Source organism: Diabrotica virgifera, chromosome 7 (genome assembly GCF_917563875.1).
Source record: "Diabrotica virgifera virgifera chromosome 7, PGI_DIABVI_V3a".
Taxonomy (NCBI): Eukaryota; Metazoa; Arthropoda; class Insecta; order Coleoptera; family Chrysomelidae; genus Diabrotica; species Diabrotica virgifera.
The window spans coordinates 141,905,940-141,928,808 of NC_065449.1; the positions used below are offsets into that span (position 1 = coordinate 141,905,940).

The 22,869-nt window shown below is 34.8% G+C and overlaps 2 protein-coding genes across 2 annotated transcripts in view; both read left to right on the plus strand.

Annotated features, from left to right (window-relative positions):
- Nucleotides 1-3,852: 3,852 nt before the first annotated feature.
- LOC114342412 (peroxiredoxin-6) overlaps nucleotides 3,853-22,869 on the plus strand; it is a 48,896-nt gene continuing 29,879 nt past the window's right edge. The window contains exons 1-3 of the mRNA XM_028293216.2: nucleotides 3,853-4,037; nucleotides 15,548-15,922; nucleotides 16,014-16,086. Of these exons, the coding sequence (XP_028149017.1) occupies nucleotides 3,952-4,037; nucleotides 15,548-15,922; nucleotides 16,014-16,086 (534 nt within the window). The 5' untranslated portion in view covers nucleotides 3,853-3,951. The remainder of the gene's footprint in view (nucleotides 4,038-15,547; nucleotides 15,923-16,013; nucleotides 16,087-22,869) is intronic.
- On the plus strand, nucleotides 5,755-7,658 carry LOC126888073 (trichohyalin-like). Its single transcript, XM_050656095.1, has one exon. It carries the CDS (start codon nucleotides 5,834-5,836, stop codon nucleotides 7,310-7,312), a length of 1,479 nt encoding a protein of 492 aa, XP_050512052.1. The 5' UTR covers nucleotides 5,755-5,833; the 3' UTR covers nucleotides 7,313-7,658.

Here is a 22,869-nt window from a genome sequence, read left to right on the forward strand (position 1 = left end):
AAATCTAATCGTCACACTATCAGTTTGATCAAAGTTTGTATTGAGAGTTGTGGTAGTAGGTACATATATCAAAACCCACAAGCATTCCAACACTTTAGCGAATAATAAGCCCCAAACTCTCTATTGTAGAAGGGAGTTAGTAACAAACCAAAAAGAAATCAAGTCCTGATTAGGAAAAATATAGAAAACAAACAAGAGTAACTATTGGCTACAAAAGCTGCTGTACAAAAATCAGTGTGCATGCTGAAGAAAGCAACGCAGGGAATGATAACGAAACAATTTTAATGTGTAGCTAAGCCATGACTGATAAACATATACAGGGGCTCACAGCTTAAATGATGCAGTCACTACTCAATAAAGCTAGCTTGTGTCAGTCGCTCAATATTTATAGAAAAAACTTATATACTGAAAGTAGGTAAGTTAGTATGAGTCTTCTAAAATAGCATAAGCTATGTTTTGGGTTTCAAATATGCAATAATTAACACCCTCAGCGCCAGGTGTATCCTTTTAGATATACACTGTCCTCAACACTGTGTCCCGAAAAAGATACACATGGCTCGTTGTGTTCGATCTATTGTGTCACCTAAAAGGACACACTTTCCTAAGTTTTTATATGTAGAGAATAATGCTATGGCCTGAGCCAATTTCCTGGTATAACTGGGTTTGGCCTTATGACATAAAAAGATAAATTGTATGTAACTAGAAATTCGTATGAAAAATGTTGCCATGTATGGACCAAAACAACTTGCTCCAACTCATTATGCAGGGAAAGATTCAAGGAAAAAGAAGCATAGGGAGATGCAGAATATCTTGGCTGCGTAACCTGAGAGAATGGTACGGATGAACATCAAACGAACTTTTCAGAGCAGTCATCTGCAAAGTCTTAATAGCTAAGATGTATTGTCAGAGAAATAGCAAATAATCCCAAAAAAGTGCACCAAAATTGAGAGATGAGGTGGAAACACAGTTTGGAAAAAGATGTAATCCTAAAACAATTAGACGGATATTACAAAGAATAATCTACATAGCTGAACTGCAAGAAATAAATCTTCTATCAGCCAAAGAAATAAGCAACAAGGAGTTTTGTTTTCTTTATTAATATTCTCCTTTAAAAGTTTACATCATTTTAGCTGACATCAAAATCGTACACAAAATAATTAAAGAACTATTGTTATTTAAGTATGGTATATTTGAAACCCAAAACATAGCTTATGCTATTTTAGAGGACTTATAGTTAGTAACTTACTTTCAGTATGTAATTTTTTTTCTAATATTGGGTCACTGACACAAGCTAGTTTTATTGAGTAACGACTGTATCATTTCAGAATTGAGGCTGTGAGTCACTGTAGGTGCAGTACAATAATTTTGCAAATTATCAGTAATAATATTTATTTACATCAAAATAAAAATTCCATCACATAATGATGTCTAACAGCTGATTGTCATTTGTCTTTATTGCTTAATTCTCTGACCAATACGAACACAGATATCACGTGGGTAGTTCTAACCCACGGTTCGTTGCACTTGCTGCAGAATTATTATCTCACACAACTGCAACAGCCTTTAAAACATTATTTTAAAAATGCAGCCAGAGATAAAAAAATCGCAGCACAAAAACTTGGGGAGTTCATAGAGCTTATTAATAGTTGGTTTGATTTAATGAATTCCTTTACACCTGTTACATCTACCACGAAACGACCTTATGGATTGTATATTTTGGAAGAGCAAAATAGGTTACTGGATCTAGTAATTAATACTGTTACTAAAATGGTGTGTATTGGAAAAAAATCCATGCAAATTTTCCAAAGGGGGATTATAATATCATCCAGATCTATCCAGGCGTTATTTACTGACCTAAAAGAGAAATATAAAATTTCTTATTTCTTAACACACAGATTAAATCAAGATTGTCTGGAAAACTTTTTCTCACAGGTAAGAAATAATTTGTTATCTATTTTAAGCATATTTATATTTAATTATTTTATATTTTTAGTTGAGAACAAGGGGTGGATTACATGACCATCCATCACCTCTAAATACCCTTTACAGAGTGAGAATGATCATACTAGGAAAGAATCCAGGTATAGTCGGTTCACTAAACTCAGACGCAATTGGCTAGATATTTTTGTCGATAGTTTTTTTGTTTTTTGCCAATTTTGCAAAAATTGGCAAAATTACTAACTATTTAGTGATTATTAACTATTTAGTAATTATTTTTTGCCAATTTTACTAAAATTGGCAAAATTACCGACTAAAATATTTAGAAAGTTGCGTCTGAGTTTAGCGAACAGACTATATGGTGCAAAGAACTACCAACGTTTCTCATTACGGTGGCCAAGAAAATGAAGAATATATCGTTGCAAAAGCTCTTCAACAAGCAAAGATAAATATGTTGCCACCTGAAGCACCTACAAATAATATAGATACTGTGTTCATGGATCTGCAAAATCAAAGTAGCAGTAGTTCAGACTTGTCAGTTCCAGATAATATTACTAAAGAAACCGAAACAGATGGGTTGATATATATTGCTGGTTTCATAGCATTTAAATTTAAAAATAAATTCCCAAATTTAGGAAGACGTACATATGAAGAACAAAATATAAATCTTCATAATTATTCTGTACCAACCTGGGTACAACATTTATCATTTGGTGGACTCACAAATCCTTCATCAGAATGGGTAGACCAAGTATTAACAATGGAAAAATATTTCCAAAATTTTCATGGTGAAAACCTAAATCGGGGTAAAAAAATTATACATCGAACTACAGAGTATATTTTCCATCATTGTTCGGATATACAGTCGGAAAAATGAAAGAATACCCATGAACGAACATATAAAACACGCTGTATTTTCCTGTCACCGTGTCACACAAAAAATTGGCCAGCGCAAGTACATAAAATAATTATTGTTACATGTACTTGCACTGTACAATTTTCTTTATGATACGGTGACAGGAAAATACAGCGTGTTTTATATGTACGTTCATGGGTATTCTTTCATTTTTCCGACTGTACCTCTTTGTCTAGTAAAAACATACTGTAGACAAAGGATTTTCGTGCGGATTAAGTATTTTAATAAGTGCTTCAAACGTCAGGTTACCAGTGGCAAAAGAAAAAAAGATCAATCAATCAAAGAGAATGATCAATCACGGAAAAATATTAAAAAAATGAAAAAAATAATTATGTAAAAGAAAGCGGGGGAATGGTGCCCGCTTAAGCAGTAATCGCTTCTGGTGTAAATTTTTAGATCTGCAGTGACCGGCACAAAAAACGACCACCCCATAAAATGGATCATTTTTGATGTCTCGAATTTCCTAAACTTGTCCGATTTAAGTGATTTTCTTATATAATATGTTATAGTCTTCTTCTTTATATATTGCTGTAATAATATGTGTTTATAAACTGTGTTTTTTTTCTCAAAGTTCACCACACCCTGTGGAATATTCTAGCAATTATAAAATACTGAAATTAAAACATAACTATAGCTTCAGGTTTTAGTCTAAGAACCGTGGTTGTAACCAATAAAATCGTGGAATTCATAGCGGTTATTAACGGCTCGTCTATTCATGCCTTAATGTGAACAAAGTGGTTAGGTAATATAGCAAAATTTTATTATTTATAAAATTCTTTCATACAGCATGACTTGCTCGAAAACCATTTAGATACCTTTTCTTTGTAAAATCTAAAAATTAATAATTTTCATATTTCTATTTTATTCCAATTTCTATTTGTATGTAATATTTTTTAAATAACTCAAAGGCCCATTTTGCCGATTCAAGTTTATATAAGCAACCCAAATTACACGGCGCAAAGTAGTTGGTCATGATTTAGATAGACGCATCAACGCAACGCATGCGTTATGGTATGCATTTTTTGAACGGCTAAAATACACATAACCTGATTTTTAGTTTTCTGTAAGAGATAATTTCTGTAAGAATTTGCATAAAAATGGTTATTTTAGGAGAACAATTTCCTAACTTTTCGGCAAAGACGACAATAGGAGATATAACATTCCATGACTGGTTAGGAGAATCGTAAGTGTAATATTCTTATAAAATTGATTTGGAAACCCTACTTCTACAATACATATGTTTACATTAGTTTGTTTTAATTTGAAATATTTTAATATAAACCTGCTTGATATAAAAAAACTTATGAATATGAGATATTAATATTTGTGATGACATGTTTACCCAGCAATATTGTGCAATTGAGGGGGTCTAGATGCAAAACCGGACATTTCCACTTTTTGGTCAAAATTAGTTGAATACACCACTGTAATCTGTGATTAGAGATCCATATACAGTTGACTCGCGATTAGCCGAGGTAACTGGGACCTGACTACCTCAGATATGGAGTTAACACTGAGTTTGGTTATATCGATAGAAAAAATAATCATAGCAGTGGATATTTTAATGATAAAACTAATACAGCACTGTCTATAAAAGATAATAGCTATTTGTATTAGCTGTAAAAGGGAGGAAAGTGTTACTTTTCCTCCCGAGAATGAAGTTTACTGCCCGACGCGTAGCGGAGGGCAGTAATCATTCAAGGGAGGAAAAGATACTTTACGCCCATGTTATACATATGGTTTTTCCACCTTCCTCAAATAACAAGTCATTTTTTATTTTTACTTATAATATATTTATGTAACTAACCAACAAAATTTATTAGAACTAAAACCAACAAGTAGGTACATTATAACTGTCAACTGTCAAATATAAGTCAAATTATTAATGTAAACATTGTTTAATCAGAATAACAATTTACTGTTTTTTACCATTCTGCAAAATACTGTAGGATTACATTCGTTTAAGTTATTTTATTTTATCATAAACGCGAGCTGAAAGCCAGTTAAGTGGCATTTGCCTAATAATAAAAAAAAACGCGATAGATCTATAGGTTCAGCATATCATGGCCAAGTGACAGTAGTCAGAAAAGTCAGAGAAAAGTCGAGTTGACATTAAGACGCTGATGATAAGGGGCAAACAGCCTTTTTCATCAGAATAAAGACGAACGATGAAATAAGATAGCATATTTTTGATATACTTAAAGCCGTTTTAGATGTTCAGTGTTAATTACCGTTCACATTAGTTGTTACATTATCCTTGTAATTACGAGTTCTACAATAAAGTATTTGTTGTATCCTAAAATCGACCTGTGGCCAAATAATCAACCCTAGACAAACAGAAGATAAAAGCCTACATTTTGGGGCCTCTGTCCGGGATAGCAGATAGAAGACAGATATAATAAGGATAATCAGAGATATGGATTGAACGTGAGATCGACTGACGCTGAAGTTTAGCCGCATATCGCCGTGCCGATATTGTTTTGAATGCTATGTTTTGAATGAAAACACAATGACGAACTCAAGCCGATGAAATGGTAGTAACGAGTTAAACTATTAGAGACGATTTGCAAGGTAAGAGATTTTTTTGCAACATTCTACCAAGCGACTAAGATGATAAGAAGATTGAACGTTATGTTTTCAATGACATTTCCCTTTTGTTGATGTGCTGATGCAACAGAAAATTCAGATGAACTTTGAAAACACGTTTTAAGAAAAAGTTTTTTATGTGAATGAACGATTAATTGATCTTGATTTAATTTCGTGTCCATTATAAAAATATTCTAGTATATTTTTTGTTGACGATATATTTTCGTTTTAAGATTAGGAAAACGATAATTTTTGTAGGTTTTATAGCACAAATATGCATTACTAAGGTTATTTCATTTTTTAAAAAGGTTTAATTTTTGCATGCTTTAGTTTTTTACGTAGTTATAAATATTTCTTTTGATATTGTTGAATATTTTTTGAAAATATTTTATTATGTCAACTTTAGGTTCTATTCGTAATATTAACGATAATATTACTCACGCTAAGTTGAGAGTTGTTAAAATTTTGCATTATATTTGTTTTACCACTGAAGGTGAACCTCGAAAAACTAGAAAAGCTTTGCGTGCTTTTCCTGGTTTTCGGCTTGACGACACTTCCGAACAATTTTTGAGTAAATGTAACGATGTAAGTGAAAAATTTGATCTTCCTGATTTAATTGCGATATGCCAAATTCTTGATTTGAATTATAAAAATGAGAAGCATGATGTGGTTGTTCGCGTTTGTTCCTTTTTGAATACCTTCATTAACGACGACGAAACTGAAAATGACGAAGAGGAGAATGACGTATCAGATATAGACGAAGACGACGAAAGACGAAAGGAAGAAAAAAGACAACTGGAAGACGAAAAAAGACGAATGCAAGAAGAAAAACGACGATTGGAAGACGAAAGACGGGAAAATGATGAAAGACGAGAAAAAGAGAAACGACGATTGGAAGAAGGAAGACGAAAAGACGATGAAAGACGCGCAAAAGACGATGAAAGACTTGAAGAAGAAGAAAGAAGAAGACGTGAGAGAAGAAACGACGAGGATAGACGAAGACGCGAAGGGCGAAATTATGACGAAGGGCGACAAATATGTGATGAAAGACGTAGATATGAACGAAGTAATGACGAAGAAAGACGAAGATACGAAGACAGACGATATGACGAAGATATTCACGTACATGAAGAAATTGGAGAAAGAAGCTATAGCGCAAGCAATAACGCTGAAATGAGATCCGCGAATAATGGAGCGACTGGTACAAGACGACAGGAATCATTTGCATTAAGTTTTAGAGATGTGGAAGACAGCATAAGATCATTTAATGGAAAAGATGAATATCCTATTCGCACGTGGATTATCGAGTTTGAAGAAGTAGCTGAGATAACAGGATGGAACGACTTACAGAAATTAATCTACGCAAAAAAATGTTTAAATGGACTTGCCAAACTGTTTGTGCAGTCAGAAAAAGGCATCAGAAGTTGGCCTGATTTGAAGAGATGTTTAATCGAAGAATTCGGAGTACATGTAAATAGTGCACAGATACATAAGATGTTGATGACGAGACGAAAAAAATATGATGAGACTGTACAAGAATACATGATTAAAATGAGAGAAATAGCTAATAGAGCTTACTTAGAACAAGAAGTTGTTATAGAATACATAATTGATGGAATACAAGACGAATCATCCAATAAACTAGTGTTATATGGAGCAAAAGATTTTGCAGACTTTAAGGAGAAAATTAAACTGTATGAGAGGATACACGGTAGGGAAACTACTGGACAAGTCAAGGCTTTAGAGCAAATAAAGAAGGATCTAAGAAAAACGAGGACATCGTTAAAAATGAAAAAAGAGAGAAGAATGACAGGAAAAGAGAGAACAACATTACTTGTTTTAATTGTGGAAATAGAGGTGTCACAGATCTAAGGACTGTCCAGATAAGTCCAAGGGAACGAAGTGTTTTAGCTGCAACAAATATGGCCACGTTTCAAGTAAATGTCCCAATAAAAAATCGACGAAGGCTGCTACAGAAAACACAGCTTTGAATGTAATTGAGGTTCAGCCGAAAACAGCGCTTAAACTTACAATTAATCAGATCACACTAACAGCTTTATTTGACACCGGAAGTGATATATGTACGATAAGAGAAGATGTGTATGACAAATTCTTTAATGATATTTGTTTAACACCTGACATCATAATGTTGAAAGGCTTAGGAGAAAATGCGAAAGTTAATACATTAGGATCATTCTCGACACAAGCTGACGTTAACGATGAGAAGTTTGATCTAAAATTTCATATTATCCCAGAAGCTGCGACATCTTTTCAAGCAATAATTGGAAATAATATTTTACAACAAGCATCTGTTAGTATAAGAGATGATGGGATAGTATTGTGCAAGAGGACAGACGAAAACTTTATTATGCACATTATGCTTGACGAAAAAGACAAAGAAGATGAAGTAAAAGTAGCACATATTGAAGACGAAAAATATAGAGAAACTGTTAGGCAGTTAATGGAAAGTTATGAACCAAAGAAAACGAAGACGACAGAAATTGAAATGAAAATTGTCTTAAAAAACGAGGAACCAATTTATGAAAGACCCAGACGATTATCTGTTCCTGAAAAAGAAGAGGTAGATACGCAGATAAATGAATGGTTAAACGAAGGCATAATTAAACCTAGTTGTTCGGATTTTGCCAGCGCAATAGTATTGGTCGGTTAATAGGACGGTCGGACAAGAATTTGCTGCGATTATAGAAAAGTAAAATTTAGGTTTGACGACAAGCAAAAGAAGGCTTTTGAAACACCAAAGGAAAAACTAATAAGTGAGCCAGTGTTACACATTTATCGACAAGGTGCTTATACGGAACTTCACACTGATGCAAGCCAGCATGGTTATGGAGCATGTTTACTACAGCGGTCTATTGATGATTCCAAGCTCCACCCAATATATTATATGAGTAAAAAAACCACACCTGCGGAAGAGAAGTACACCAGTTACGAGCTAGAGGTACTCTAGAAGAAGTTTAGAATATATTTACTTGGGAACAAATTCAAAATTGTTACAGATTGTGATGCCTTTAAGCGAACTATGGACAAGAAGGACCTTACAACAAGAGTTGCACGATGGGCACTGATGCTAGAGGAGTACCAGTATGAAATTGAGCATAGAAAAGGTACTCAGATGTCTCACGTGGATACTCTTAGCCGGTATCCAAAAGTTTTAACGGTTACAGAAGAAGATGGTATAATACAAAGAATTAAAGTGGCTCAGGATAAAGACGAGCACATCAAGGCGATAAAACAAATACTTCTGACAGAAGCATATGAAGATTTTTACTTAGAGCACGAAATATTATACAAGTATGTCAATGGATTAAAACTATTAGTTGTACCGAGAAATATGCAGACTGAGATAATAAGAAGAAGTCACGAGATAGGACATTTTTCTGAGAGAAAAACTGAGGAAGTAATAGTTAAAGACTTTTATATACCAAAGATAAAAGAGAAAATTAAAAATGTTATTTCTAACTGTATAGCATGTATATTAGGAAGCAAAAAGGAGGGAAAAAAAGAAGGAACACTTAATCCCATACCAAAACAAGATGGTCCACTGCATACATACCATGCGGATCATTTGGGTCAATTGCAGTCTACAAGTAAGAATTATCAGCATATACTTGTAATTATAGACGATTTCACCAAATTTGTTTGGCTTTACCCGACGAAGTCGACAACGACGAAAGATGTTATAACTTGTCTTGAAAAGCAACGTAGAATATTTGGAAACCCTTCTCGAATGATAACCGACCGAGGTACAGCATTTCGATCAGAGGAATTGGAAAGATATTGCCAAGAAGAAAACATTCAACATGTTCTAGTCACAACTGGAGTGCCACGAGGAAACGGTCAGGCTGAACGAGTGAATAGAACAATTATCCCTGTTCTTACGAAATTGAGTTTAGAAGAACCTACGAAATGGTATAAGAATGTTGACAGGGTACAAAGTGCATTGAATTCTACTTATCAACGAAGTATAGGTACTACACCTTTCGAAGTATTGGTTGGCGTAAAAATGAAAAATAAAGAAGACATTCGAATCAGAGAACTCAAGATACCGTGGGTCGACAATGAAAGTGACGAATCTGAGTCGGATTCTGAATAGGATGGCCGAGTGTAGGATTACATTCGTTTAAGTTATTTTATTTTATCATAAACGCGAGCCGAAAGCCAGTTAAGTGGCATTTGCCTAATAATAAAAAAAACGCGATAGATCTATAGGTTCAGCATATCATGGCCAAGTGACAGTAGTTAGAAAAGTCAGAGAAAAGTCGAGTTGACATTAAGACGCTGATGATAGGGGGCAGACGGCCTTTTTCATCAGAATAAAGACGAACGACGAAATAAGATAGCATATTTTTGATATAAAGCCGTTTTAGATGTTCAGTGTTAATTACCGTTCACATTAGTTGTTACATTATCCTTGTAATTACGAGTTCTACAATAAAGTATTTGTTGTATCCTAAAATCGACCTGTGGCCAAATAATCAACCCTAGACAAAGAGAAGATAAAAGCCTACAATACAGAGTGTTTTTAAATAAACGTTAAAATCTATAGATACTTACGTAATAGAAAATAGATATTGTACAGGGCGTTAATAAGTTATATTTCATGAATGAAATACCATGACGTCACTTTTACTTTTCCTCCCTAGGGAGGAAAAGTACAACTTTGCTCCCTACAATTAGGTCCGGAAAAGTATACTTTCGGTAGAGGTAGGTGGAAATAGCTATTTGTATAACAAGGGAGGAAAGTGCTACTTTTCCTCCCGAGAATGAAGTTTACTGCCCATCGCGTAGCGGAGGGCAGTAATCATTCAAGGGAGGAAAAGGCACTTTACTCCCATGTTATACATATGGTTTTTCCACCTTCCTCAAATAACAAGTAATTTTTTCATTTTTACTTAATTTATTTATGTAACTAACCAACAAAATTTATTAGAACTAAAACTAACAAGTAGGTACAATATAACTGTCACTGTCAGTATAAGTCAAATTATTAATGTAAACATTGTTAAATCAGAATAACAATTTACTGTTTTTTACCATTCTGCAAAATACAGAGTATTTTTAAATAAACGTTAAAATGTATAGATACTTACGTAATAGAAAATAGATATTGTACAGGGCGTCAATAAGTTATATTTCATGAATGAAATAACATGACGTCACTTTTACTTTTCCTCCCTAGGGAGGAAAAATTTTTTCCTCTCTAGGGAGGAAAAGTACAACTTTGCTTACTACAATCAGGTCCGGAAAAGTATACTTTCGGTAGAGGTAGGTGTAAAAAACATTTACCTTATCAATATTTATTTATTTAAATATGATAAATGATTTATTTCAAATGTCACTTATAAATGTTTAAATTATAAAAATTATTGTAAAAATGGATAAAACACCTTCAAAAAGTCATGATAATTCACATAGAAAACGAAGTCCACCAAAAGAATCCCATCAGAAATTTTTCGGAATCTTTTCTTGAATTTTATGAGAGTTTCGTAGGTCCCATAAACAAAATTTAACAGTAAATGAATTAGTGAGAAGAGGAGCCCAAATTTTGAAGACAGATGAGCGAAAATATTTGATTCCTTTTTGTAAACTTTAAGATAAATTAATGTAGTTTAATATAATCAAAATTTAACCCTCACGCACAAGTTGTAGTCCGTGTGACAAACAACTTCAGTGAGAAACTGGGTTTATTTATAATGTTATTATTTGCTACAAATAAACTCTATTATTATTATCCAGATTTAGCCATACGGCTCACACTCCCTCTAAGGGGAAAATTGACTCATCCCAGATACCTACGGTATCAAAAGGATTGAGCTCTGGTGGGACTCTTTCCGTGTTATCGAGCCCTAGGTGACTTGGTATGCAGGTGTATCTCCCAAAAATTTTCGTACACATCTGGCCGTTGCGAGTAGTACAGCTTTCTGCATGGTCTTGTAAAGATGTTCATTTAGATCCAGCCTTTTTATGCTTTCGAGGAGGTTCTTCGGAATGACTCCAGTAGTAGATATAACAATAGGTATCGTCTGGGTACTTTGCATTCTCCATTGCCTTCGTATTTGAATTTCTAGATCTCTGTACTTGGCGATCTTTTCAGTGAATTTACTACGTAGATTATTGTTGTTAGGTATCGCCACATCAATTAGTGTTGTTTGTCTTGTTAATTTATTGACTAGTACGAGATCTGGTCTATTATGTGCCACTGTTTGATCTGTGAGCACAGTGCGGTCCCAGTATAGCTTGTAGTTGCCATCCTCAAGCATACTCTCAGGGACGTATTGATAATACGGGAGATGGTCCGTTTGGAGAAGTCCCAGCTTGATAGCTATCTCTTGATGAAGGATTTTTCCCACTGCGTCATGCCGTTCCTTGTATTCAGTTGCAGCAAATGCCTGGCAGCCCCCTATAAGATGTTGGATGGTTTCTTGGGCTTGACATCCATATCGGCATCTGTCGTTTTGAACCTGAGGGTCTTTGATGATATATTTCAGGTAGTTTCTGGTTGGTATAACCTGATCCTGAATGGCCAGTAATGAACCCTCCGTTTCAGGGAACATCCTTCCTGATGTCAACCAGTAGTTCGACGCTATATTGTCGACATAATCTTGGCTGACCTCATTGGGATGTCGCCCGTGCAAAGGTTTACCCATCCAGGCGCGCACTTTTTCGTCCTTAGTAAGGTGGTTTATGCGCAGTTCTGCTTCCCTCAGTTTGATCGGTGTTGTGTCATCTACTGCGCAGATAGCGCGATGTAGAGTAGATGTCTCAGCCTGCATCTGAAAATAAGTTCTTAAATTAGCAATTTGTTTATCTAATTGCTCACCTATATCCATAAGTCCTCTTCCTCCTAAATACCGGGGTAATGTCGTTCGTTCCACTGCACTTTTAGGGTGGTGTTTTTGTGCCTTTGTGAGGTGTGTTCGTACTTTTCGCTGAAGATTTTCTATATCCGTTTTTGTCCACTTAACAATACCAAATGAATAGCTAAGCGCGGAACAAGCGTAGGTGTTTAGTGCCTTAAACAAATTTTTACTGTTAAGCTGTGAACGAAGCAGCTGTTTTACCCTTCTTATAAACTCAGTAGTTATCTCAGTTTTCATTTGCTTATGGTCAATTTTCCGCGCCTGCTTTACTCCAAGATATTTGTACATATCATTGTCGCCCATGGCCTCGATGTTCTGGCCATTTTGCATATCGAATCCACCGGGCTGTACCTTTCCTCTGACTATATTCAAAACACGGCACTTGTCTAGACCGAACTGCATATTAATATCATTAGAAAATGTTTCTACAGTTTTTAGCATCTCTTCTAGGTGCTCTCGAGTGGAAGCCATTAATTTCAAATCATCCATATACAACAGATGATTGAGCTTCGCTACCACAGTATTATTGCTTTTAATGCTAAAACCTGAGTCAGTGGAGTTTAATAGCTGGGAAAGGGGGTTCAAAGCTAAACAGAACCACAATGGACTCAACGAGTCTCCTTGAAATAGGCCCCGGTTGATTGCGATATTTTCGGTTTCGATATTGTTTTCACCAGGTATTTGGAGGTGAATTTTAGTCTTCCAATCTCTCATTATATGCCTTAAAAAGGTCACTATGTTATCATCTACTTTGTATATTTTCAATATATCTATTAGCCATTCATGCGGTACTGAATCAAAGGCCTTTTTATAGTCAATAAATGCAGTAAAAAGGTTCCTTTTTTTAGTGAATGCCTGGTTAGAAATGACTGAGTCGATGATAAGCTGTTCTTTGCAACCCATGGAACCCTTAGCGTATCCTTTCTGTTGAGGCTCTATGATATTGTTTAGAGCACAGTGTTGGTAGATACGCCGGGTTACACAGGATGTGACCAATTTATACAAAGTTGGAAGACAAGTAATTGGGCGGTACTTGGATGGATCTTGGGTGTTATTTTGATCCTTGGGTATTAAATAAGTAGTTCCCTGAGTTAGAAATGATGGTAATTCCTGCGGATTAGAAATAACATGATTAATTAATGTTGATAAGCACTCATGAATACTCCAAAACTTTTTAAGCCAGAAGTTCTGAACTCCGTCTGGTCCAGGAGATTTCCAGTTATGAAGCTCTTTGATGACATTTGAGACTTCTTCAGTCGTGAATGGTTCGTAGTTAGCAGTGACGTAGTGGTGACAGTTGCGCGTCGTATCTTCTATCCAGCCAGCATTGTTGTTAAAAGCAGCTGGTGTGGAAAGTTGATTTCCCCAAAACTCATGAATTTCTTCTTGGCTTGGGTAAGACTTGTCGACACTTTCTACGGTGGAATTGAGTTTTCGGTAGAACGCCTTCTCAGAGTTCTCAAAAAGTGCATTGTCACATTTTCGGTTGTTACTAACTTTATACCTTCTTAATCGTCCTGAATAGACGGAGAGTTTTTGTTTTAATGTATCCAGACACTGTTGGGCTGTGTTATTTTCTGGATCGTATCTCGAGTGTCTTGCAGTGCTCCGCATTATTTCTTCAGCTCTTTTAATGACTTTTCTACTTGTAACACCTCTTATATATTCTGTGACTTGACCAATATCCCTACGCAGTAATTCAATTTTTCCGAGAAGTCTTTTTTCCCAGGGTGCAATTCTGTTACCAGTCCTTCCGTTATTAGTACCCCGTCGTGTTCTGATCTTAACGCCCATTACATTGGCAATTGCTGTAGCTGCACAGTAGATTAGCATATGCAGATATTCCAATGTGTGGGCTTCTACGACATAATTGGGTAGGACTTCAGTATTCACAATTTGTAACAGGGCACCTAGTTTCTTACAAGAGTTTATTCGTGGTAGCGGTGGTCTGCTAAGTGGATTTGTTCCATTAAACTCTTGTACGGCACGAGCCATTTCGTTCTCTAGACTATCGCGCAACTCGTTGTTTTCCTGCTGTGTATTGTCAGGTTGAGTTTCTGGTATGGGAATCTCAGGAATCTGCTCATCAAGGATTTCATTAGGGACTTGATCTAAAACTAGCTCTTGGTTATTAATCTCCCGTTCGACTTCGCTTTTGATCGTATTGCGTCTAGTCTCTGGGATAAGGTTGTTTCTTACGATTACCCGGTATTGATCTGATACTCTTTGCTCCGATACTTGAATATCTGGGTACTCCCTGCAAAATTCGGCATACAGCTGTTGTCTGTAGCCGATCGTTTCTTGACCGAGGTTTGTCACCTTATAATAGAAGCGCAAAATGCTTTCGTTAATGGACACAGTCCATTTCATGCGCTGCCTCGGTCGTCCCGCTTGAGTGAGCGCCGGCTGATGTTCCGGCGCAGCACCTTCAGCGAGTGGAGCTCTTGCTCTTGTTTGGCTCGCTTGTGGTTGTTGTTGTTGTTGTTGGGCTGTAGCTGTTTGTGTGACAGGGGCCCGCCTCCTCAACACCCTGCCACCGACGTCCCGCATGCTGTCACGTCCAGCGTCGGCTCCAGACGTGCCCTGGCGATCCCCAGGCAGCGGCCCTAAACATAAACTATTAGTCTCCATTCTCATGGGTGTGCATTTTATACCTACTGCCAGGTGTCAGTTTTTGTTCCACGGCAAGTATTCCTGCTACTCTCTGGGTATTGGCGCTACGAATACCCAGAAAGCATCCCCCATTCGCAGGGGGCCGCGCCTGATAGAAGAACTGACATAAAACTCCCACAGGGAGTTATTATTATTATTATTATTAATATTATTGTTTAAAAAAGTCTTTGATTTTGCTTAAGCTTCATTCCTCTTTTTTATTTTGAGGCAGCGATGTTGCGCCAAGGTTGAAAGTTGTAATTCACCAGTTATGACTTTTGCCTCGGTTAACCGAGGGGCTCAGATAACCGAGACTAGGATAATCGCGAGTCTACTGTATTAACAATTTGATAAAGAGCAAAATTGGACAGTTCCTAGTAGTAATTCAGTGTGAAAGAATTGGTTCAGATGCAAAAGTGGACCTTTCCTCCAATTTGAGATAGGGAACAGTAAAGTTGTAAATTGTTTTTTTAAGTTTACTCAGAATGACATAAAGTGGAAATGTCCGGTTTTGAATCTAGACCCCTCAATTGGTCTTTGTGAATTAATATTTATATGAATCCACATTTTTTAGTTGGGGTATACTGTTTTCTCATCCAGCAGATTTTACACCAGTATGTACTACAGAACTAGCCAGATTGGTAAAGTTAATTCCAGAATTTACAAAAAGAAACACTAAAATCATTGCTTTATCTTGTGACTCAGTAGACAGTCATTTGAAATGGAGTTCTGATATTCTTAACTATAGTGGATGTTTAGATGGCACATTTCCTTATCCAATTATTGAAGATCAAGATAGAGATCTTGCCAGTGAGTTGGGAATTATTGATTCAGATGAGAAGGACTCTGATGGCATACCACTTTCTGCAAGGGCTGTGTTTATTGTTGATCCGAAAAAGAAGATGAGACTGTCCATTTTATATCCTGCTACCACAGGAAGAAATTTTAAGTAAGTCACTAGTAATAGTACTGATTTTGTTTGTATGCTTACTTGATTATTATCATTAGTATCATTTTTTCTTTTCCTCTTTTAATTCTAGTGAAATTCTGAGAGTGTTGGATTCCTTACAACTTTGTGACAAACATAAAATAGCTACACCTGCTGATTGGGTGGTGAGTAATTATTTATTTATTTATTTATTTTGAAACTGTACAAACACTATAAACTAATAGTAATTACATCTAAAGTGCCAGTACTGGCGCTAGGGTATAAGGTGCCCCCCTGCAAAACTAGTATAGGCGCCCTTCGGCCTTTTTTTACATTAGTATTTTGTATAATACCAGCTAAAAAACTCATTTTGGGGCCCTCCAAGCAAGGGCGCCCGCCTGCAGTGCATCCTTTGCAGGCTTGTTATCGCCGGCCCTGTAAAGTGCTAACTGAGAATACTTTCATTATCTTATTATATTACTTCTTACGTCGGTCTTTACGGTCCAGTTAGCTGGGGTGCAGTCGATCAACAAGTTTAGTGGATTTGCGATTTGCGATCACTGGTTCAAGCCTCAGCTAGGTCATGAAATTAATAAAAGGCCAACGCCGTAGTATAAAACTCAATAGAGTCTATGACTTGGTCTGGAATAAACTGGCGTCTGATTGGCCTATGGAGGCAGGGTTGGAAAAAACCCGGGTTTTTTTTAAGTCCAACCCGACGGGTTTTTTGGGTTTTTTTTAGGGTTTTTTCAGGTTTTTTGGGGATTTTCAGTTTTTTATTTAGATTTGATATATAGTTTCTGCTCTATCAAAAGTTTTACAAAAATTATGAATTTTATTGCAAAAATAATAAAATAACAAAATATGCTTACAAAATAAAGCAACTTGACATAAATAAATACATTTGGCATCACTGGCCATCAGTGCATCAGCACCTGCACTACGTCATTTGCCTCCACGCCAACAGCCGGATAATGGGGAATCACCGATATTTCTTCGAGGATTTATTTAGAGCACAAACCTCTTAATTTTGTCAATTTTAACTGTGCGATGTATTGATGAGTGCGTTTTGCCGTGGCGTTCTGGAGTTGTGAAATTACATCATTCTGAAATTATGGCAAATAACAGTAGATGTGGAAGAAAATTAGATTTCAGTTGGGCAGGCGTTAACAAAATTGAAACGGAAGGAAAGCTTAAAGCCGAATGTAAACATTGTAAAATTTTCTTCTTCTTCATGTACCATCTCCTCTAAGAAGGTTGGCAACCATCACGGCAATTCGCACTTTCGATACCGCTGCTCTAAAGAGATCAGCAGAAGTGCAATTAAACCAAGCTCTCAAATTGTTTAACCAGGAGATGAGTCTTCTTCCGCGACTCCTTCTACCCTGTATTCTTCCTTGCATTGTTAATTGTAACAAGTTATAACGCTCGCCCCTCATAACATGTCCCAGATATTGTAGTTTTCTGACTAACTGTATTTAAAACCTCTTTATCTTTTCCCATTCTTCTCAACACCTCGATGTTCGTGACTCTATCCACCCAACTTATTCTTAATATTCTTCTGTAGGCCCATAACTCAAAGGCTTCTAATCTGTCCGAAACATCCTTCTTTAATGTCCAAGCCTCCAACCCATAGAATAATACGGAGAACACGTAGCATTTACATACACGTAGAACGTGTAAAATTTTAATTAGCAGCAAAACTGAAAGAATAAAAGCGCACTTGCAGAAATGTGCGGTGCTAACTAAAAAAAGAGTTGCTGAACGAGCTGACAGGGACATCAATAGAATGAGTGAAATAGAAAGTTGTAGTAGTGGTGGTGGTAGCAGCAGTTTTTTTGAAGAAAGTGCATTAACGAATGTACCTATTAAAAGAAAAAGACAGGCAGGTATGGTAAAATCATTAAACCATTCATTATACTATATTCTATATTTGAGAATTAATTACGTCAATTCAATAAAGTCTCCGTAATTTAAATTTAGTAATTTAAAATTTTAAAATTTAACCAACGCTAACCAATTGTTATTTTTATTATTTCCTTCAATTTTGATATTGGATTCAATCTATAATATATGTATAGGGTGGTCTAACTATTTGGCAAAACTTCAAATATCTAAAATCAATAGAAAATGTCAAAATAACTAATGAGTATTAGTATACTTTGTCATATATCGAATTATCGAAATCATAAAGGGGTGTCAAAGTTTGTCAATTATTGCTGTAAAGTATTTTCGCCGATTTTTATGTAACTTCCAGTGGCGTCGCAGAAAGTGAAATCATCATATTATGTTTATGCTACTGACTATGCCCAAACTAACCCAAACTTTGACAGGATATACAGGATGTATATTTGTATATCTATATATTTTCTACCCACCCTGTGTCTGGTCTACTATAATAAGAAGAAATTTCAAGAAAAGTAACAAACATAATTAATTTTATGTAAATTGTTTTAGGTATTGAAAGCTTTGTTGTGCAGACTTCCGCAAGTGAAAAGCAGAAATTTGATATTAAAATAGCCAAATTTTTTTATGGCTGTAACATAGCATTCAATATTGCTGATAACAAATTATTCAAGGACATGATCTGCGCATTGAGACCTGGATATGATCCACCTAGCCGCAAGAAAGTATCAGGAGAGCTGTTAGATACAGTTTATAAGGAAATAGAAGAAACCCTGAAAAGTGAACTCAGTGCTGAAGACGTTAGCTTCACAATGATGCAGGATGGATGGTCCAGTATTAAGAATGACCCTATAATTGCTACGAGTATTCATACTGGCGAACGTAGTATATTGATTGATGCTGTGGAGCCGTCTGATGAAAAAAAAACTGCTTTATATTGTTCTGAAATAGCTAAAAAAATATTGAATATATTAAAGAAACAGATATACTAAAGAAATAAAGATGTTTTTGCTATATGTACCGATAATGAGGCAAAAATGGTCAATATGAAAGACATTTTGAAGGAAACTTGTCCAAATTTACTAACATATTATGGGTGTTCCTCTCATTTAATGAATTTATTAGAATTATTGGGTGTATATGTTACACCCAAAACAGTTACCAAGCACATAATTGAGGCCCATAAATATTTTAGAAATAAACATTTACCACATGGGTGGCTTAAAGAAAAAAAGGGTCTAATGCCTCAGCTACCCAATGAAACCCGTTGGAAATCACATGAAGCCTGTCTTGCAACATTTATAAGCAACTATCACATATATGTTGAAATTAGGACAGAGAAGGAGCAAGAATTTGATAAAAATATCTCCAAAATATTAGATAATGTCGCCATATATAGAGAGGCTCTGTATTTGCAAAAACAACTTGGCGTTATTGTGAAAGCTCTAGACAGATTCCAAAGCGATTCTGTAAACATGTCTGATGCAGTAGAAATATGGAAAGATGCCCTCGACCATGATTTGTTAGTCATACAGACAAGAAATAAAAAAGAGATATGACTTTGCCATTCAACCATTTCACCTTTTTGCAAATACTATGGATCCCAAATACATGGGAAGACGACTTACAGGGGAAGACAAGGAAACAGTTGAACAATGGGTTGCATCGAATCTTTCTGATGAGTTTTTGGCAGTGATGTTATCATTCAAGATTAAGGATACAGATATGTTCCCCGCAACACTTTTCAAAGAAGAACTTGTCAAAAAATTCTCAACAGAGAAATGGTGGAAGCTGATATCAATAAAAAATAAAAAACAAATAAAATACCAGATGAATTTTGTATTTATATGTTATCTTTGTTCTCATGTCCAGCTTCATCTGCATCTATTGAGCGGATTTTTTCTTCATATGGATTAATATGGACTAAGCTTAGCAACCGATTAGGTGCCGATAGAGCTGCAAACTTGGTAAAAATATATAATCATTTAAGAACCGAGTCCTCGTCCTCGACCGAGTCTAACGAATAACGAATGGGAATTGGGAATGTGACAAAAATACAGATGTATGCTTTGCTGATGCTTTGTTTAACAAGAAACTTGTTTATTTTTTTATTTGTCTATATACCATGTTTAAAATAAGTGTTTTATTAGTTTAGTTTCAGTTTCTCTCGTTTTGTATTCACCTACTACTTACTTCATGGTATTTATGCTAGTTTTTGTTTTTATTCAGAAATAAATATATGTATATGACGTTCATTCAACTGAAAATTTGCTATTTTTGAAAAAACCCCAAAAAACCCAATAATAGTGGGTTTTATCAATTGAAAAAACCCACTGGGTTTTATAAGATGGGGAAATTCTATGCCAACCCTGTATGGAGGAGCGGTACGGCAAGGGATAAGGGCTTGCGGCTTGGTGATACTCCTCCATAGATCCCTGCCGAAGGGCGTTGACGCCATAGAACGGTGTATATATATATATATATATATATATATATATATATATATATATATATATATATAAATAGTTGGTTTTTGCGGTCTGTTATAAATAAAACACTTGATTTTGCTTAGACGTTTCGGCTGTTTGCCATTTTCAATAAGCACTTTTAATTATTAAACATTACACTGTTAACAAACATATTTTATATACAATACACGTAATATTTTGAAAATTTAAAAAAATGCACATCGTGTTTCTCTAAGATGTTATGAAAGAATGCCAGGCATGGGCATTGGGCATATGGTAACAGCACTTCACAACGGTTTTGGATGGTGGTCGTAAAACCAAAACGATAATATACAGGAGATCAAGTTACATAATATACGAAAGAAATAAATCTGACTAATGTTTAACTTTTAATAATGGGAGCAAGATTTTTTGTAGTTATGATCTGAGTATGTAACTCGAAATATGAATACTGAGGTGCGTATTTTTTTTTGTATTTTATATGGAACAGAGGCTTGAACGCTAAAACAAGGATATTCATTAATGATAGAACATTATAATAGAACATAGAGTATTTGATATGTGGGCATATAGAAGATTTTTAAAAATAACCTTGGTTCAAAAGATTAAGAGACAACCACGTTTTGTAACCGAATGAAATAAAGAAAAATGAGATATTAAATACAATTAAAATAGGAAATTTACATTATTTGGAAACATGTTATGAGAAATGAGATATGTGTTTATGTAGACCGTTATATAGGAAAAGATACTGGACAAAAGAAGCTGAGGACGCTGACATATATAATGGCTAAACAAAATTGATGTAATGATACAAACTGCAACTCTGTGGAGTTGCTATAAGAGGTAGCACGTAACAAAAAAATAAGAATGCCGTATTTAAAGTGTTTACCAATGGTGTGCTTACAACCACACTTAATTTATCAAATTGTGATATATATTGGAGAGATCTTTAATATCAGTTTTATTATTGATACAATTTTGGTCTTTCTTTATGTGGATCATCTCCAATATACATCTTTTGTTATAATTTTGCTCTTTTTCCAGAATCTGTACATTTTCAAAATCAAAACTATGGTTATTTTCTACTGAATGTTTGGCTAAGGCTGTGGTGTTTATTTTGTTTGTTTGTACACTATGTTTGTGTGCAACAATCCTTCTATGTAGATATTGATGTGTTTGCCCAATGTATGTTGAATTGCAGTCTTTACAATTTACATACAAAACATACATTGGGCAAACACATCAATATCTACATAGAAGGATTGTTGCACACAAACATAGTGTACAAACAAACAAAATAAACACCACAGCCTTAGCCAAACATTCAGTAGAAAATAACCATAGTTTTGATTTTGAAAATGTACAGATTCTGGAAAAAGAGCAAAATTATAACAAAAGATGTATATTGGAGATGATCCACATAAAGAAAGACCAAAATTGTATCAATAATAAAACTTATATTAAAGATCTCTCCAATATATATCACAATTTGATAAATTAAGTGTGGTTGTAAGCACACCATTTGTAAACACTTTAAATACGGCATTCTTATTTTTTTGTTACGTGCTACCTCTTATAGCAACTCCACAGAGTTGCAGTTTGTATCATTACATCAATTTTGTTTAGCCATTACATATGTCAGCGTCCTCAGCTTCTTCTGTCCAGTATCTTTTCCTATATAACGATCTACATAAACACATATCTCATTTCTCATAACATGTTTCCAAATAATGTAAATTTCTTATTTTAATTGTATTTAATATCTCATTTTTCTTTATTTCATTCGGTTACAAAACGTGGTTGTCTCTTAATCTTTTGAACCAAGGTTATTTTTAAAAATCTTCTATATGCCCACATATCAAATACTCTGTTCTATTATAATGTTCTATCATTAATGAATATCCTTGTTTTAGCGTTCAAGCCTCTGTTCCATATAAAATACAAAAAAAATACGCACCTCAGTATTCATATTTCGAGTTACATACTCAGATCATAACTACAAAAAATCTTGCTCCCATTATTAAAAGTTAAACATTAGTCAGATTTATTTCTTTCGTATATTATGTAACTTGATCTCCTGTATATTATCGTTTTGGTTTTACGACCACCATCCAAAACCGTTGTGAAGTGCTGTTACCATATGCCCAATGCCCATGCCTGGCATTCTCTCATAACATCTTAGAGAAACACGATGTGCATTTTTTTAAATTTTCAAAATATTACGTATATTGTATATAAAATATGTTTGTTAACAGTGTAATGTTTAATAATTAAAAGTGCTTATTGAAAATGGCAAACAGCCGAAACGTCTAAGCAAAATCAAGTGTTTTATTTATAACAGACCGCAAACCCAGAAATTAAAAACCAACTATTTAAAAATTCACGGTCAGGAAATAAGCAATATATATATATATATATATATATATATATATATATATATATATATATATATATATATATATATATATATATATATATATATATATATATATATTGATGTGATCTTGATTATTGATATGAGATAATATTCTTATCTGTCATTTAATTTAATCAATGCATTAATCATAATCTAATTAATTTACCAGATCACAT